Genomic DNA, 18,628 nt, shown 5'->3' with positions numbered 1-18,628 from the left:
GAGTATAAGCCACGGGTGGAAAAATGCATTGGTCACAGCCTTCCCAGTATATAGCCTGCCGGACCCTGCCCCATAGTATATAGCCAGCACCTGCCCCCCAGTATATAGCCTGCCAGCCCATATCCCCCAGTATATAGCCAGCAGCGGGGGAAGAAGGAAAGCTGAGTTTTGATATATTTTTTTACTCGAGTATAAGCCGAGTTTGGGTTTTCAGCACATTTTTTGTGCTGAAAAACTAGGTTTATACTCGAGTATATATGGTAAGTAGGAAGTTTGACAACCCCCTTTAAAAGTCTCCCATTCCAGTCATATCAGATGATAAAATACAAAGGTGACAAATAAATAGACTGAAATGCGTTTCTCTGTTAATTTTTTTTTTTTAATCGAATCCTTCAACTTTTTTAAGAAATCATAAATAGTCTCCATTCTAAACACATAAAACATTGTCAAAATATTTACAGAATTTTTTTTTTTTCTTTTTCAAGAGCATATTTAAAGGTCATCGAACATATCTACAGAAGAGGCTCTCTGCGGCAGAACGGAGGTAAGACTTGAGTCCTGGATGACTGTGCTCGGTGGCCAGTGCCCAAGTCCGGGTGAAAATTTTTGTCTCGTTTTTCAAAGATTTTTTTTTTTGTTTCCTTGTAAAAAAAAGTGCACAACACAGCAAATAAATAATGACTCATATAAATAAATTAAAAAATAAATAAATTAATTTGTTAATTCCTGGCACGCACCATTTAAGGGGGTGGGGGGTGGGGATGGAGTTAAAAACATGAAACGAAGGCAACACTAGCTGGAAACATAATAGGGCGTCGATAAATCACCAACACTGAGGTGAGAACTTAGATTCGAACTTATGGGTTGTGTGGGTTTTCGCAACATTTTGGAGGATTTATAATCCATGGCAGCTCAGAAATCTAAGGCGGAAATTTCATCATTGCTCAATACATTTTATGGACTGTAGAGCTTTCTAGTAGATTTGAGGTGGTCTCAAATAGCAAATAATAGCTGGTTCTGGTTCTTGTCTGGTCCTGGTGGCCTTTTGACCAATTCTCACTGATTATGTTGACTTGTACTGGAAACCCCACCCACAAGGAACTTGGAGAACTTGTCCTCCTCTCTACTGGCTCCGAAGTAGACCTGCTTTCATATTAGGTATAACCTTCTCCAGAAGGTAGGACATTCTATCTGCATTCTATCTGTAATCTATCTAGTAAGTACAGAGGATATTACGTTACCTTTGGCTATGATGTTATTTTAGATTCTACGTGGTTGTCCATCATGCTCCTATCTAGAGTAGGTAGTATTGGTTGTTGCGTTGAGTCTTCAGAATATGAGTTACTGAGGTTGGAGTTATCGCATGGTATATCTTCTCTTCTACTCACCACCAATTAAGGTCATCAATGTAGACATATCTACCAACCAGAAGCAATTCAGACTCAAAGACGAAGCACTCTTGGTTAACGTCCAACGAACAAAGACTAATCGACTAGATATTGGTTTTCATATGAAAGGAAAGTGCACATTTGATACTAAATTCTCAGTGAGTAAAATCCTGCCTAGAAACGGACTATGTATTCAACTATGCCGATAGGAGACTGTACATGGGGTGGCAGTAGTAGCCTTTGAATGATGCGGTGAAAGGAGCGAAAGGTGAGACTTATGTTTAAAATATGAGTGCAATATGGTATCCATATGTGACGTATGGATTGATCAATAAATGGAGCTTAGTGGTGGAAGAGTTCTCCACCATTGGTTGTCCATCTAAATTTGCCTGAACAGGAAGATCTCAAAGGTTCCACCGCTGATCTTTCCATCATCTCAGGCTCCATCTATGTGCCCGGTGAATATCTGCCATGGAGGAGGAATCATAGCTAAACCACATTCTTGGAGATCAACCTTCACTAAAATTCAAAAGTGCAATTTGACCTGCTTTTTTAGAGTTTTTTAGCAATTATTTAAGAAGGTCTTTACAGTTGTTCTTCAAGGATGAGCTTGTCTTTGTCTTCAGTAAACTATATGTATAGGTAGCTATGATTGTTGATCTTGTTATGGAAGTAGCATGGAACAGTTGACCAGAATGGGTGATATCTGAAAGGCAGAAGCTTTACATTCTAGGTTAGGAGGTGGGGACTCTACAAGAAAATCCATGACAAAAGAGAAGACTTATGGTCCCACAGGTTCTCCTATGTCATAAAGTCCTACTTTGTAGCTGAATACAGCAGCATGACATAAAAAAGGATAGATTGCTCCATTTAGTGCACCTTGGATCACACATCTAAAACGTGGTTAAGGTAGGAGATGTAGCAGATAGCTAGTCGGAGAATCTCAATTTTAGACAGTTTCTTGTCTGGGGGAAGAGTTGGCAGAAGCTTCCTCAACTCTGCAAAGGCCAAGTTGAAGGCTTCGACCCTTATGCGTTCCCGTGTAGCGTGCGCCGTACGGTATTTGGCTGTTGCTCTCCTCCGTCTTCTCCTCTCCTCTCGACTTAAGTGCTGAAGCTCCCGTTTGACTGCATCACTGGCTTCGCAGATCCGTGTTTCTCCACACAAACTGATGCCACCTGCATCGTTAAGTCCTCCTCCACCGCCACAATCACTAAACACGGATTCAGTCTCGGAATGAGCGGGGATTTCTGTTTGTTCGGAGTTTAACATCATTCCTCTCTTTTAAGATTGTGTCCCTTTCAGATTCCTCAGATCAGTAGATAAAGTGCTTCACAATGGACGTCTTCCGGATCTCATGGATCACTTTGAAATGTACGCTTCACGGTGCAAAATGTGTGGCTTTTGGTCACGTGGTGGCGCGTTTGCAGGGCTCATATAATGGGGTTCAAGAGAAAATATTTAACTCGTAAAAGTCTTCAGCTGAGATTAAGCTTTTATTTTCCTCTCTTTGCTCTCTCGTTCTTGTTTTTCCCCCTGGAACAAAAGAGAAATAGAGAAATTACAAAAGGGTTCCTTAATGGCTATGAAGGGAATTGTGCCAACAAGATAAAAAGCCAATGTAATGGGAATGAGATAGTATGTGATGTCGGAGAAGAATAGAGCCATAGAATATAAAGCTAAATAAAAAAAAGAAATAATGCAATTAAAAACATTGTATAACGAAGCGGAGGTTCAGCCCAGGCATGATAAATAGAGCAATAGTAGATACAAACTATAGAACTCTGTTCACATCTCGTATACCGTAAGCATAGAATATGCTGGCATATCATTTTTTGGACAAAAATTTTTTAGATTTTTAAAGAGCAACACAAGTGGAAAAAATATAAATAATTAGTATACATTTGAAACCTACAGGTGACTTGAATATTCTATTCTATAAATGGTAAACCTAAAAGTTATAAGTTGGAAAATTATCCTCCTCTAGAAGACTCAAATTTGAACTCCGATTGAATTCAGTCTGAACTTATTATACCACATATGGGCAAAAAGACAGATTGCTCTAATCATAAAAAAAATTGCTTGCTATTATACGGTGATTATTAGTGTCTTTGAGTATGATAGGATAAAACCTAGATTTTGGTACCGTAATGGGGTCCGAATCAATACCATTCTTCATCAATAATAAAGTTATGGACTAGATAGACATATAGGACAAAAAATGTGTAAGCCTTTGGAGAAGGAAACCAGCACTTTACTTATCACTACGTATACATTGTCGAAGCAATTTCCATCCACTGAGATTGTTCCAACCGTAAAAGAGATCGTTATGGGATGAAAGTTCTGTTGAATAGACATCTGGAGCTTCTTGATTTCCAAGGCTTCATTCACACGGACGTATGAAAACGCCCATATCCGTACCGTTTTTTTACGGGTTACATACGGCCACATTCATTTCAATGGACAATACGTCTAACCATTTATATTGCCGTTTTTGCCACTGTAGCGTACCGTATACTGGCCGTATAAAAATATAGAGCATGTCCTATTTTCTCCCGTATTTCAGTCCTGTATGCCCTAGAAGTCTATGGGGACGTATAAAATACGGGTCACATATGTGCTGCATACGGATGAAAAACGTCACATATATACGGGCTCATACGGCCCGTAAATACGGGACTGGAGAAATCATACGGTCGTGTGAATGTAGCCTCAGACTCAGATTTTTGCTACCACGAAAATTCTATTATATGGTGATGATTAGTGTCTGTTGGTATGATAGGCTAAAACCTAGATGTTTGGTACCGTAATGGGGTCCAAATCAAGCCCATTTTTTTTTTTATCAATGGTATGATTTTGTGTAATCACATGGCGGTGTACTCTTTATAGCTATATGGTCCTGTGAGTGTGTGAGTAAACCAAGATATATGTTTAATCTTCCTCCAGAGATATTTATCAGACAATAAGTGATATGGTCATTCACTGTGATTATTCCAACCATAAAAAAATCAAAAAACCATAACCATAAACCATAAAAAGTTCTCTTGTATGTACATCTGTAGCTTCTCAACTTCATTTAGGCTTAGTGTTTGCTACGATCATGGGAAGCAGGTCAAGTCCACTCTCGAGACATGATAGACTCATGGTTTTTCTAAACAGATATTTAAAAAAGGAGAATTTTCTGTAATGACATGGTGGACTGTGGTGTATGGTGGAGGAGTGAAAGTGCTATGGGTGGGCATTCAAATATAGGGGTTTAATGAGTTTCATATTTGAATTATGACATGATCTAGGACCCCATGGCGGGACCTAAATACAGGTACAATGTAAATTTGAATACAAATGGGGGTCATTTACTAAGGGCCCGATTCGCGTTTTCCCGACGTGTTACCCGAATATTTCCGATTTGCGCCAATTTCCCTGAATTGCCCCTGGATTTTGGCGCACGCGATGGGATTGTGGCGCATCGGCGCTGGCATGCACGTGACGGAAATCGGGGGGCGTGGCCGAATGAAAACCCGATGGATTCGGAAAAACCGCCGCATTTAAAAAAAAAAAAAAGTGTCGCGGAGCTTGCACTTACCTTCACTCAGCCTCAGTGTATTCCAGCGCGTTTCGGGGAACTTCAGCGCAGCAGCGCCACCTGGTGGACGTCGGAGGAACTGCCTTAATAAATCCCGGCCGGACCCGAATCCAGCGCAGAGAACGCGCCGCTGGATCGCGAATGGACCGGGTAAGTAAATCTGCCCCAATATGTATATAAATACTGAAATCAACCTGTGGTAACTATACTATCCATACATATTTGAATTATGACATGATCTAGAACCCCATGGCAGGACCTAAATCCCCCTAAATCACACTAGAAGTGGGGGATGATATTTAAAGTCATCGACATCTGGCAAATCTACAATTTTCGGCTACAGAGTGGAGATGAAAGTTGAGCGTCCCCTACATGGCCATATTGGGTATCACTCAGCTTTCCCAGGAACAGATATTCCTAAATATAAACTGAATATCATATTTAACAATCTGACAAAAGAGGACAAATGAAGGACATGAGAAGGTATAAGAGAGGGACGTGGAGGGTTACGTGCGCATGTACAGCGTAATACATTAGTCATGAGAAATAAGATGTCATAGTAATGGCAGATATATTATGTGTCAGGGGAAGGGGACGGAAACATTAATGGAGAGAAAATAACCCAGAAACGAGCTCGGAACAAGGGAAAGATGGATGACAGGCCGGAGAGAAAAAATCACAAAGATTATTCCCTGAGTAAAGTGTCTTTTCCTCTCACACTAAGTGGAGATGACGGGGAGGACAAATGAGGGAGATGGAAGCGAGCACCCAAAGGCACCGGCCAGCGCCCCGGGGGGGCGGGGGGCGGGGGAGCCGCGTACATTTCATAAAGATAGATGTAAATGAAAATGCATTTTTCTCTGGGGTCTCCTGAGACAGGACAGGTGGTGGATGGATGGGAAGGAGAGACGGAGGGAGGGAGAGAGAGAATGGGTCTGGGGTGGGGGGGGGATATTAAATTAGCCCGTATGTCACAGATTCTACCACTGGAGACATATGGAACCCAACACAGCTGTTCTGTGCAACGTGTCTGAAAAGGTCTCAACTCTGTGGGGGTCCCAGAGGGAATGTGACATAGATAGAAGCCCCTCCCTGTAATGCTTCCTTATCACCCATGGAAACAATTTATCCATCTATCTATCTATCTATCTCCTATCTATCTATCTATCTATCTATCTATCTATCTATCTATCTCATATCTATCTCATATCTATCTATCTATCTCATATCTATCTATCTATCTATCTATCTATCTATCTATCTATCTATCTCCTATCTATCTATCTATCTATCTATCTATCTATCTATCTATCATCTATCTATCTATCTATCTATCTATCTCATATCTATCTCATATCTATCTCCTATCTATCTATCTATCTATCTATCTATCTATCTATCTATCTATCTATCTCCTATCTATCTATCTATCTATCTATCTATCTATCTATCTATCTATCTATCTATCTATCTCCTATCTATCTATCTATCTATCTATCTATCTCATATCTATCTCATATCTATCTCCTATCTATCTATCTATCTATCTATCTATCTATCTATCTATCTATCATCTATCTATCTATCTATCTATCTATCTATCTATCTATCTATCTCATATCTATCTCATATCTATCTCCTATCTATCTATCTATCTATCTATCTATCTATCATCTATCTATCTATCTATCTATCTATCTATCTATCTCATATCTATCTCCTATCTATCTATCTATCTATCTATCTATCTATCTATCTATCTCATATCTATCTATCATCTATCTATCTATCTATCTATCTATCTATCTATCTCATATCTATCTATCTATCTATCTATCTATCTATCTCATATCTATCTATCTATCTCATATCTATCTATCTATCTATCTATCTCCTATCTATCTATCTATCTATCTATCTATCTATCTATCTATCTATCTATCCCCTATCTATCTATCTATCTATCTCCTATCTATCTCCTATCTATCAATCTGTCTAACAGCTTATTCCAAGCAGCACAGTGCATAAACAAACCACAGATGTTCTGGTGGAAGCCTCCAAGGATTCAGCCAATTTTTCCAAAAATATCTGAAGAAAAGGTGAAAATCACTGAGCGGTGTATCTTTACTCCATGTAGTTGTCAAAGATCCACCACAGAATGATTTCACCTTACCCTTAGAGTACTGCCTTTTTCTTTGGATCTTTCTATTTCATGTCTATCTATCTATCTATCTATCTATCTATCTATCTATCTATCTATCTCATATCTATCATCTATCTATCTATCTATCTATCTATCTATCTATCCATCTCATATCTATCCATCTCATATCTATCCATCTCATATCTATCATCTATCTATCTATCTATCTCATATCTATCCATCTCATATCTATCATCTATCTATCTATCTATCTATCTATCTCATATCTATCATCTATCTATCTATCTATCTATCTATCTATCTATCTATCTATCCATCTCATATCTATCCATCTCATATCTATCCATCTCATATCTATCATCTATCTATCTATCTATCTATCTATCTATCTCATATCTTTCCATCTCATATCTATCCATCTCATATCTATCTATCTATCTATCTATCTATCCATCTCATATCTATCATCTATCTCCTATCTATCTATCTATCTCATATCTATCTATCTTATATCTATCTATCTATCTATCTCATATCTATCTATCTCATATCTATCTATCTATCTATCTATCTATCTATCTATCTATCTCATATCTATCATCTATCTATCTATCTATCCATCTCATATCTATCATCTATCTATCTATCTATCTCCTATCTATCTATCTCATATCTATCTCCTATCTATCTCATATCTATCATCTATCTATCTATCTATCTATCTATCTCATATCTATCTATCTATCTATCTATCTATCTATCTATCTCATATCTATCATCTATCTATCTATCTATCTATCTCCTATCTATCTATCTATCTATCTATCTATCTATCTATCTATCTATCTATCTCATATCTATCTATCTTATATCTATCTATCTATCTATCTATCTATCTATCTCATATCTATCTATCTATCTATCTCATATCTATCTATCTATCTATCTATCTATCTATCTATCTCATATCTATCATCTATCTATCTATCTATCCATCTCATATCTATCATCTATCTATCTATCTATCTCATATCTATCATCTATCTATCTATCTATCTCATATCTATCATCTATCTATCTATCTATCTCATATCTATCATCTATCTATCTATCTATCTATCTATCTATCTATCTATCTCATATCTATCTATCTATCTATCTCATATCTATCATCTATCTATCTATCTATCTATCTCATATCTATCTATCTTATATCTATATATCTATCTATCTATCTATCTATCTATCAATCTATCTATCTCATATCTATCCATCTCATATCTATCTATCTCATATCTATCATCTATCTATCTATCTATCTCATATCTATCTATCTATCTATCTCCTATCTATCTATCCATCTCACATCTATCCATCTCATATCTATCTATCTATCTATCTATCTATCTATCTATCTATCTCACATCTATCCATCTCATATCTATCTATCTATCTATCTATCTATCTATCTATCTATCTATCTATCTCATATCTATCTATCTATCTATCTCATATCTATCATCTATCTATCTATCTATCTATCTATCTCATATCTATCTATCTTATATCTATATATCTATCTATCTATCTATCTATCTATCTATCAATCTATCTATCTCATATCTATCCATCTCATATCTATCTATCTCATATCTATCATCTATCTATCTATTTATCTCATATCTATCTATCTATCTATCTAAGGTTTAGGAAGAGGCAGCACTCCAAAAGGTAGTTTCAAAAAAAGTGGGGTGTCTTTATTCCATGAGCGACGTTTCAGCTCCTTACGAGCCTTTTTCTAGCTTGAAAAAGGCTCGTAAGGAGCTGAAACGTCGCTCATGGAATAAAGACACCCCACTTTTTTTGAAACTACCTTTTGGAGTGCTGCCTCTTCCTAAACCTTATATTGCAGTCCCCCTGCCTGGGGACTTACGGACTTGCACCCACCGGAGTTGCTGTGCTGCTCTAAACTTTCCTTTTTCTTCTATCTATCTATCTATCTATCTCATATCTATCTATCTATCTATCTATCTATCTCATATATATCTATCTATCTATCTATCTCATATCTATCTATCTATCTATCTATCTCATATCTATCTATCTATCTATCTATCTATCTATCTATCTATCTCATATATATCTATCTATCTATCTCATATCTATCTATCTCCTATCTATCTATCTATCTATCTACTATCTATCTCCTATCTATCTATCTATCTACTATCTATCTCCTATCTATCTATCTTTCTATCTATCTATCTATCTATCTCATATCTATCTCCAATCTATCTATCTATCTATCTATATTTTATCTTTATATCTGGATGGCGAGTTTACTCACACGATCTTTCCATCTGAAAGAGTTAACATGAGATCCCAGCTGTTGGTGCTAGGTAAGGCATGAAATGCGGAGTTTATGGTAGATTAGGGGAACATTGTAGCCGCCGGCCATCCTCATCCCCATCTCCTGCACTCATTGTCAGGGACAACCTGTGGAGGACCATCTCCAGGTGTTTCCAGGAAGCTGCAAATCCCAGGACTGGGAAATCTAGTGGATGTGAGAACTTTGAGGAGAAGATGTGTATGAACTATGACTTATTAATACACAGATAATACATTACATATAAGGATGATAGATATGAGATAGATAGATAGATATGAGATAGATAGATAGATAGATATGAGATAGATAGATAGATAGATAGATATGAGATAGATAGATATGAGATAGATAGATAGATAGATAGATAGATAGATAGATAGATATGAGATAGATAGATAGATAGATAGATAGATAGATAGATAGATAGATATGAGATAGATAGATAGATAGATATGAGATAGATAGATAGATATGAGATAGATAGATAGATATGAGATAGATAGATGATAGATAGATAGATAGATATGAGATAGATAGATAGATAGATAGATAGATAGATAGATAGATAGATAGATAGATAGGAGATAGATAGATATGAGATAGATAGATAGATAGATAGATAGATAGATATGAGATAGATAGATAGATAGATAGATAGATAGATAGATAGATAGATAGGAGATAGATATGTGATAGATAGATAGATAGATAGATAGATAGATAGATAGATAGATAGATATGAGATAGATAGATAGATAGGAGATAGATAGATATGAGATAGATAGATAGGAGATAGATAGATAGATATGAGATAGATAGATATGAGATAGATAGATAGATAGATAGATATGAGATAGATAGATAGATATGAGATAGATAGATAGGAGATAGATGGATATGAGATAGATAGATAGATAGATATGAGATAGATAGATAGATAGATAGATAGATAGATAGGAGATAGATAGATAGATATGAGATAGATAGATAGGAGATAGATAGATAGGAGATAGATAGATAGATAGATAGATAGATAGATAGGAGATAGATAGATAGGAGATAGATAGATAGGAGATAGATAGATAGATAGATAGATAGATAGATAGATAGGAGATAGATAGATAGATAGATAGATAGATAGGAGATAGATAGATAGATAGATATGAGATAGATAGATAGATAGATAGATAGATAGATATGAGATAGATAGATAGGAGATAGATAGATAGATAGATAGGAGATAGATTGATAGATAGATAGGAGATAGATAGATAGATATGAGATAGATAGATAGATAGATAGATAGATATGAGATAGATAGATAGATAGATAGATAGATAGATAGATAGATAGATAGGAGATAGATAGATAGATAGATAGATAGATAGATAGATAGATATGAGATAGATAGATAGATAGGAGATAGATAGATAGATAGATAGATAGATAGATAGATAGATAGATAGATAGGAGATAGATAGATAGATATGAGATAGATAGATAGATAGATAGGAGATAGATAGATAGATAGATAGATAGATAGATAGATAGGAGATAGATAGATAGATATGAGATAGATAGATAGATAGATAGATAGATAGATAGATAGATAGATAGATAGATAGGAGATAGATGGATATGAGATAGATATATAGATAGGAGATGGATAGATAGAAGATAGATAGATAGATCTCATATCTATCTAGAAAAGGGGGAAAAAAGTTTTTTTGAAGCACAATGTGAACAAGCCCCAGTGTGTGCGTGTGTGTGTGGGGGGGGGGGTGCAAAACTAGGCTTCAAAATCCAGGTACATGACTTACATACATATACAACAAAACCTTGAGAGAGGTGCACACTGCACTGAAACATCGCTTGTCTTGGAATAAATCTCCTATTACACCAACTATCCGGGGTGCTGTTTCATATTTGTTGGATATCTATCTCCTACCTATCTATCTATCTCATATCTATCTATCTATCTCATATCTATCTATCTCATATTTATCTATCTCATATCTATCTATCTCATATCTATCTATCTATCTCATATCTATCTATCTCATATCTATCTATCTATCTATATATCTATTTGTAGGAAAGAGGCAGCACTCTCCTTCTTTTTTATCTATCTATCTATCTATCTATCTATCTCATATGTATCTATTATCTATCTATCTCCAATCTATCTATCTATCTATCTATCTATCTCATATCTATCTATCTCATATCTATCTCATATCTATCTATCTCATATCTATCTCATATCTATCTATCTATCTATCTATCTATCTATCTATCTATCTCATATCTATCTATCTATCTCATATCTATCTCATATCTATCTATCTCATATCTATCTCATATCTATCTATCTATCTATCTATCTCATATCTATCATCTATCTATCTCATATTTATCTATCTCATATGTATCTATCTATCTATCTATCTATTTGTAGGAAAGAGGCAGCACTCTCCTTCTTTTTTATCTATCTATCTCCTATCTATCTCATATCTATCTATCTCATATTTATCTATCTCATATGTATCTATCTATCTATCTCATATCTATCTATCTCATATTTATCTATCTCATATGTATCTATCTATCTATCTATCTATCTATCTAACTATCTCATATCTATCTATCTATCTATCTATCTATTTCATATCTATCTATCTATCTATCTATTTCATATCTATCTATCTATCTATCTCATATCTATCAATCTATCTATCTATCTATCTATCTATCTATCTATCTCATATTTATCTATCTATCTATCTATCTATCTATCTATCTATCTATCTATCTATCTATCTCATATCTATCTATCTATCTATCTCCTATCTATCTATCTATCTATCTATCTATCTCATATTTATCTATCTATCTATCTATCTATCTATCTATCTATCTATCTATCTATCTCATATCTATCTCTCCATCTCTCTTTCCATACATATGTTGCACTCTACAGATTTCTTATGCCTCCTCCCATCAGATGTGAGTCCTGTCTATACCATTTATAATAAGTGCTGGTAGTCCCTGGTGAGTGCCTCCGGATAATACCCATATGTCATCCCCCTCTCTCCATCTTATTCCATGGTGACATGGCGCTGGGCGGAGGGGCCGGGGATGATTAATGGGCACACCTATTGTCAGGAGGAAAGCAGGATAAATATGGCCTCTTTTCCGTCCCAGGCCTGGGAATTTCATCTGATTACCGTGGCCGAGAGCTCCGGATTGTAGGGCACCTCGCTAACCAGTAATGTAATCTCCGAGATTAGATTCTGGGAACAAGGTGCAAAATACACGGGAAGATATTATATCATCTCGGCAGCCATCATCCATAACCATTGTCATCATCAAATTACAGCAGGCACAACATATGTGTACACATGTCTATTGCTGTCCATTGTCAGGATTCATCTATCATCAATAAAGTTTAGCAAAAAATATCAACAAAATTGACAACTAGATAAATTCGTCACCAAAGTTTAGACATACACATAGCTAGGGTTGGGGTAGAAGAACGTTACAAGACTTTAGAAAACTCGAATTGGACAAAACTTGTACCAAAAAGTTCCGCTTTCGCGCTCCGATAACAATGCGGAATTCGTAAACCCCCAACCGTGACAGTCAAATGACAGAGAAGAGTGCAGGAAATTGGAACTTATGAAACGGGGAGGAATTTTTTAAAATCAAATTATCAACACATTTAGGTAGAAGTGATCATATTCTCCGTTTTGCTTGTCGCGTGAATTTTTTTTGTGTGTTTTTCTGACGTCGAACTGAATTTTTAAAAGAATTTTAAAGCTTCAATCTCAGTTTTTTTATGTCGTTTTATGAAACCCATTAATTTAACCCCTTATTTGTTTTCTACTCCTAATTTTTAGTGTTCACACAACTTTTTTTATGCTTTTGGCAGAAATTAAACAACTTCAAAAATAATTTAAAAAAAATACATGACTTGTTCTACCGAGTTTTGTTCATTTTATTTATATTTTGTAATTTCCAGCTCGTTTAGCCAAATCTTATTTTATATCTTAAGTTTTTTTAAATGAAAAAAATATTTAAAAAAAAAATAAAGTTTTTGTTACTGAATTCCCAGTAGGTTGTGAACAGAGAGGAGATTTTTTTTTTCCTTTCCTTTAATGAGTGAGGTAGCTCCACTCTCAGCTCATTAGTGAGGACAATAGGATTAATGTAGTGAAATTTCTCCCGCGCTTGATGGGATTTTACCGGCATTGATGCGGTTTTAAGATCCTACAGTAACGTAAGTTGTAAAGTTTTTTTTGTTTTTTTTTTTTTCTTGCGTGTCATACTCAATCCACAAAACTTGTGCACTATGAAATGTAATGTAAGAGGCATCCAGTTGATGCCGGCTGCTACGTCTCTGTGTATCAGCAATCACACGGCCCACTGGAGCCTCGTTAGAGGTGTTTATTGCTTAATGAAATGTGAGCTCCTGGAGAAAAAAAAAAAACTACAGTGACGGAACAAGGAAAGTTGGGATTAAACATCATCCGAGAAAATTCCCTAATTGCTTATAAATCCATGTAATAGGGGAAAAGTGGGAATTTCATGGGTTTTTCAGATAGTTCTGTATTCTGTATAGTTCTGTATAATTGTAACTGGGCTCTAAGGGGTTAAAAACAGCTAAAAAGAGATTTTTTTTTTTATGATGAAACTTTTTTTCTTTTTTTAAATTAAAAGCGATCAATTAGGAACTAAAATTTATAAGACAAAAAAAAAAAAAGATCATTTAATCATGTTAATTGAACAGATTTAACAAGTGATATTTAATGTTTCTAAAAATCTTTAGATATTCGTTTTATTGATAGTTTTAAATTTTCGATTTTGCATTTCATTTCTAAATAATTAATTGTTTATTATTATGTCACCGGTAAATCACATAGGGGAAGTTTGGAGTGTTTTTAAAGGGTTAAAACTATTTTTAGTTCCTATAATAATTTTTAAAAAAAAAAATTCAGTTAAAATAGTTGTTTAGTAGAGATGTAGAATTTAGGACAATCAATTTATTGGTGAATCGATAATAAAATGAATATTCAGAATTTGTCTTACGAACTATTTTGTTCAATCACATTTGGGATTAGTTGAAATGTTTTTGAACTTGTCGAAGTTTTCATCGTTTTTTTTTTTCTTTAATTAATTTGAAAAATTGTGGATTGTGTAAATTGTTGTGAAGGCGACATTCAACAGGGCAGAGAGATGTGAAAAGATTATCAGGCTGACATACGGCTCGGTATTGAATCGCCCATCTGTCACAAGTTAGGAGGATGTCAGTGATCAATTGTACAGAATTGGTAATTGTCCCTTTGTGTACAACATCCCCTCCGCCAGTGAAATCCTTCTATGCAACATATGTGCGGATGGAGAGATAGATAGATTGATAGATAGATATGAGATAGATAGATAGATAGAGATAAGATAGATAGATAGATAGAGATAAGATAGATAGATTGATAGATAGATATGAGATAGATAGATAGATAGAGATAAGATAGATAGATAGATAGATAGAGATAAGATAGATAGATATGAGATAGATATGAGATAGATAGATAGATATGAGATAGATAGATAGATAGATAGATAGATAGGAGATAGATAGATAGATAGGAGATAGATAGATAGATAGATAGATAGATAGATAGGAGATAGATAGATAGATATGAGATAGATATGAGATAGATAGATAGATAGATAGATAGATATGATAGATAGATAGATAGATAGATAGATAGATAGATAGGAGATAGATAGATAGATAGGAGATAGATAGATATGAGATAGATAGATAGATAGATAGATAGATAGATGTACACAGATAGATACATTAAATACATAGATAAAACATAAATGTATCTGTGATTTATTAATACTCTATTGAGGCATATTACTATATAAATATTCAGTGAAAAATATAAACCATAGATTGAAATATATACAAAATAATCAACTAAAATGAAAAGTTACATGAAATAAGAGTAACATGTATCATTATGTTTCCTGCCAGACATGTATAATCCTATACTGATACCCAGGTCACACATCTCCTGTCTGTACAGCAGTGACCATACACGCTGCTCCCGTTAGATTGTAAGCTCTTGTGACAAGGATATTTTGGTCTCTTTGTTTTCCCTTCCCCTGATTTTAGTCCTAATCCACAAATTTTACAAAGTGGATATGAAATCAGCGGGCGGGCGTTGTCCTCGCCCTGGGGTCACCAGTCACATCTCACTGTGTGATTGACAGCTGTCAGCCCGTTCATGTGGGTTAACCCTTTGCTGGCACCGCAGCCTGTCACCCTGCGGGGGATTGTGTTTTGGTGCTGAACAATGTTTGTTGTCAGTGGAGAAGATCCCACCCTGGACGGGGAGGAAGCATATGACTGACAGATGCTGGAGGTATCACTGCCATCCACTCTCCAACCACTGCCACAAACTTTCCAGACAAAGGGGAATGGGAGCCCTAGCAGGGGCTACACGGGTAGCTGGAAAGATGGATAGATAGATAGATAGATATGAGATAGATATGAGATAGATAGATAGATAGGAGATAGATAGATATGAGATAGATAGATAGATAGATAGATAGATAGGAGATAGATAGATAGATAGATAGATAGATATGGGATAGATAGATAGATAGATAGATAGATAGATAGATAGATAGATATGTGATAGATAGATAGATAGATAGGAGATAGATAGATAGATAGATAGATAGGAGATAGATAGATAGATATGAGATAGATAGGAGATAGATAGATAGATAGCAGATAGATAGATATGAGATAGATAGATAGATAGATAGGAGATAGATAGATAGATAGATAGATAGATAGATAGGAGATAGATAGATAGATAGATAGATAGATAGATAGGAGATAGATAGGAGATAGATAGATATGAGATAGATAGATAGATAGATAGATAGATAGATAGGAGATAGATAGATGGATATGAGATAGATAGATAGATATGAGATAGATAGATAGATAGATAGGAGATAGATAGATAGATAGATAGATAGATGATATATTCCAAACATGGAGCAGAAAAATAGACATGATATAGATACACAAGATAAATGTATTATACATTTGAATATAGACAGAAGACATTACACAGAAATATAGAAGTGACATAGATCTGTAGATAGATATGAGGAAGATAGATAAATACTTAGATAATAGATATTACATGGATGAGATGACTATATGGATATGATATAAATATAGACAGACAGATAATTGAATGTAATATTCTGTAACTACAAACTTTACCCATTTTCTGAGACCCCATTATATTCCTACGCCCCCCCCAGTATGTGTCTCTCTGGTCCTCACCTGCACATTGTCCTCCTCCTGTGTCTGCGGCGCCCTCCTCAGGTATCCATGTATTCTGGGGGTATCAGGGCGTCAGATAAAGTTTCCTTCCTGGGCTGCGGGGGGGACAGATCCCAGACACACATATAGGAGGTAAGCAATCATACACCCATGTGTATAGGATCTCCCTATATATATAGGGTGACAGCGAGCACACCACATGAGGAAGAGGTGGCCGCTCTCATTGGCCGCGCCACAGCCTTCCATCATACATATTAAACAGCTGGGATGGCAAGACATTGGCTGGCAGGATGGGAAAACCCTGGGGATGGGAGGGGGAGGCGTTGGAAGAGCTCCGGTGACTTGGCTGAGGGGCAGAGGGAGAGGACCAGGACTGGCTGGGGGATGAGGACATCTGTTCAGCATGCATATTTCATAAAGGGATGGGGGATAGATAGATAGGAGGGAGAGGGAGCCCGGATCTACGGGCTGGGAACACTCAATCAGGGAAAGCGACAGACAGCAACACCCGTCACCGCTCTGGCAACACCTCTCTGCCCTAATAAAGTTTCACAGCGCCGTTCGCCATGAACTTTCACTCTCTATGATGCATCTCACCAGCGCCGTGAACTTCCACTCTCAACAACGCATCTCAGTGATCACCTTAAAATTACGACCTGTACAACATACCTCATCAGCCGCCGTAAACGTTTCCACTCTGCGACGCATCTCACCGCTCGCCGTGAACTCTCACTCTTTACGACGCATCTCACCGGTCACCATGAACTTTCACTCTCTACGACGCATCTCACCGGTCACCAGGAACTTTCACTCTCTACAACGCATCTCACCAGTCACCATGAACTTTCACTCTCTACGACGCATCTCACCAGTCACCAGGAACTTTCACTCTCTACAACGCATCTCATCGGTCACCATGAACTTTCACTCTCTACGACGCATCTCACCGGTCACCGTGAACTTTCACTCTCTACGGCGCATCTCACCGGTCACCATGAACTTTCACTCTCTACAACGCATCTCACCGGTCACCATGAACTTTCACTCTCTACGACGCATCTCACCGGTCACCATGAACTTTCACTCTCTACGACGCATCTCACCGGTCACCGTGAACTTTCACTCTCTACGACGCATCTCACCGGTCACCGTGAACTTTCACTCTCTACGACGCATCTCACCGGTCACCGTGAACTTTCACTCTCTACGACGCATCTCACCGCTCACCGTGAACTTTCACTCTCTACGACGCCTCTCACCGGTCACCGTGAACTTTCACTCTCTACGACGCATCTCACCGGTTGCCATGAACTCTCACTCTTTACGACGCATCTCACCGTGAGCTCTCGCTCTATACGACGCATCTCACCGGTCACCATGAACTTTCATTCTCTACGACGCATCTCACTGGTCACCATGAACTCTCACTCTCCACGACATATCTCACCGCCCCCTTTGAACTTTCACTCTCTACGACGCATCTCACCGATCACCGTGAACTTTCACTCTCTACGACGCATCTCACCGGTTGCCATGAACTCTCACTCTTTACGACGCATCTCACCGTGAGCTCTCGCTCTATACGACGCATCTTACCGGTCACTGTGAACTTTCACTCTCTACGACACATCTCACTGGTCACCATGAACTCTCACTCTTTACGACGCATCTCACCGGTCACCGTGAACTCTCACTCTGTACGACGCATCTTACCGGTCACTGTGAA

At 36.8% G+C, this 18,628-nt stretch overlaps 1 protein-coding gene and 1 long non-coding RNA gene across 2 annotated transcripts in view; one reads left to right on the top strand and one right to left on the bottom strand.

The window, feature by feature from the left end:
• Positions 1-18,628, top strand: part of LOC140069315 (uncharacterized) — a 98,862-nt gene that overhangs the window by 1,298 nt on the left and 78,936 nt on the right. Inside the window, exon 2 of the long non-coding RNA XR_011848776.1 lies at positions 486-544. This is a non-coding gene — a long non-coding RNA (uncharacterized lncRNA). The remainder of the gene's footprint in view (positions 1-485; positions 545-18,628) is intronic.
• Positions 358-17,104, bottom strand: NHLH1 (nescient helix-loop-helix 1). Its single transcript, XM_072114853.1, has 2 exons — positions 16,903-17,104; positions 358-2,924 (listed from the first exon to the last, which is right to left on the bottom strand). The coding sequence occupies exon 2, from the start codon at positions 2,661-2,663 to the stop codon at positions 2,274-2,276; it is 390 nt and encodes a 129-aa protein (XP_071970954.1). The 5' UTR covers positions 2,664-2,924; positions 16,903-17,104; the 3' UTR covers positions 358-2,273.

The sequence above is a fragment of the Engystomops pustulosus genome, chromosome 7 (genome assembly GCF_040894005.1).
Source record: "Engystomops pustulosus chromosome 7, aEngPut4.maternal, whole genome shotgun sequence".
NCBI classification, from domain to species: Eukaryota; Metazoa; Chordata; class Amphibia; order Anura; family Leptodactylidae; genus Engystomops; species Engystomops pustulosus.
This window is presented reverse-complemented; position numbering and strand designations above follow the sequence as displayed.

Excerpts from the sequence above, each read along its gene's own strand:
- NHLH1 (XM_072114853.1), bottom strand. The coding sequence starts at position 2,663 with ATGATGTTAAACTCCGAACAAACAGAAATCCCCGCTCATTCCGAGACT.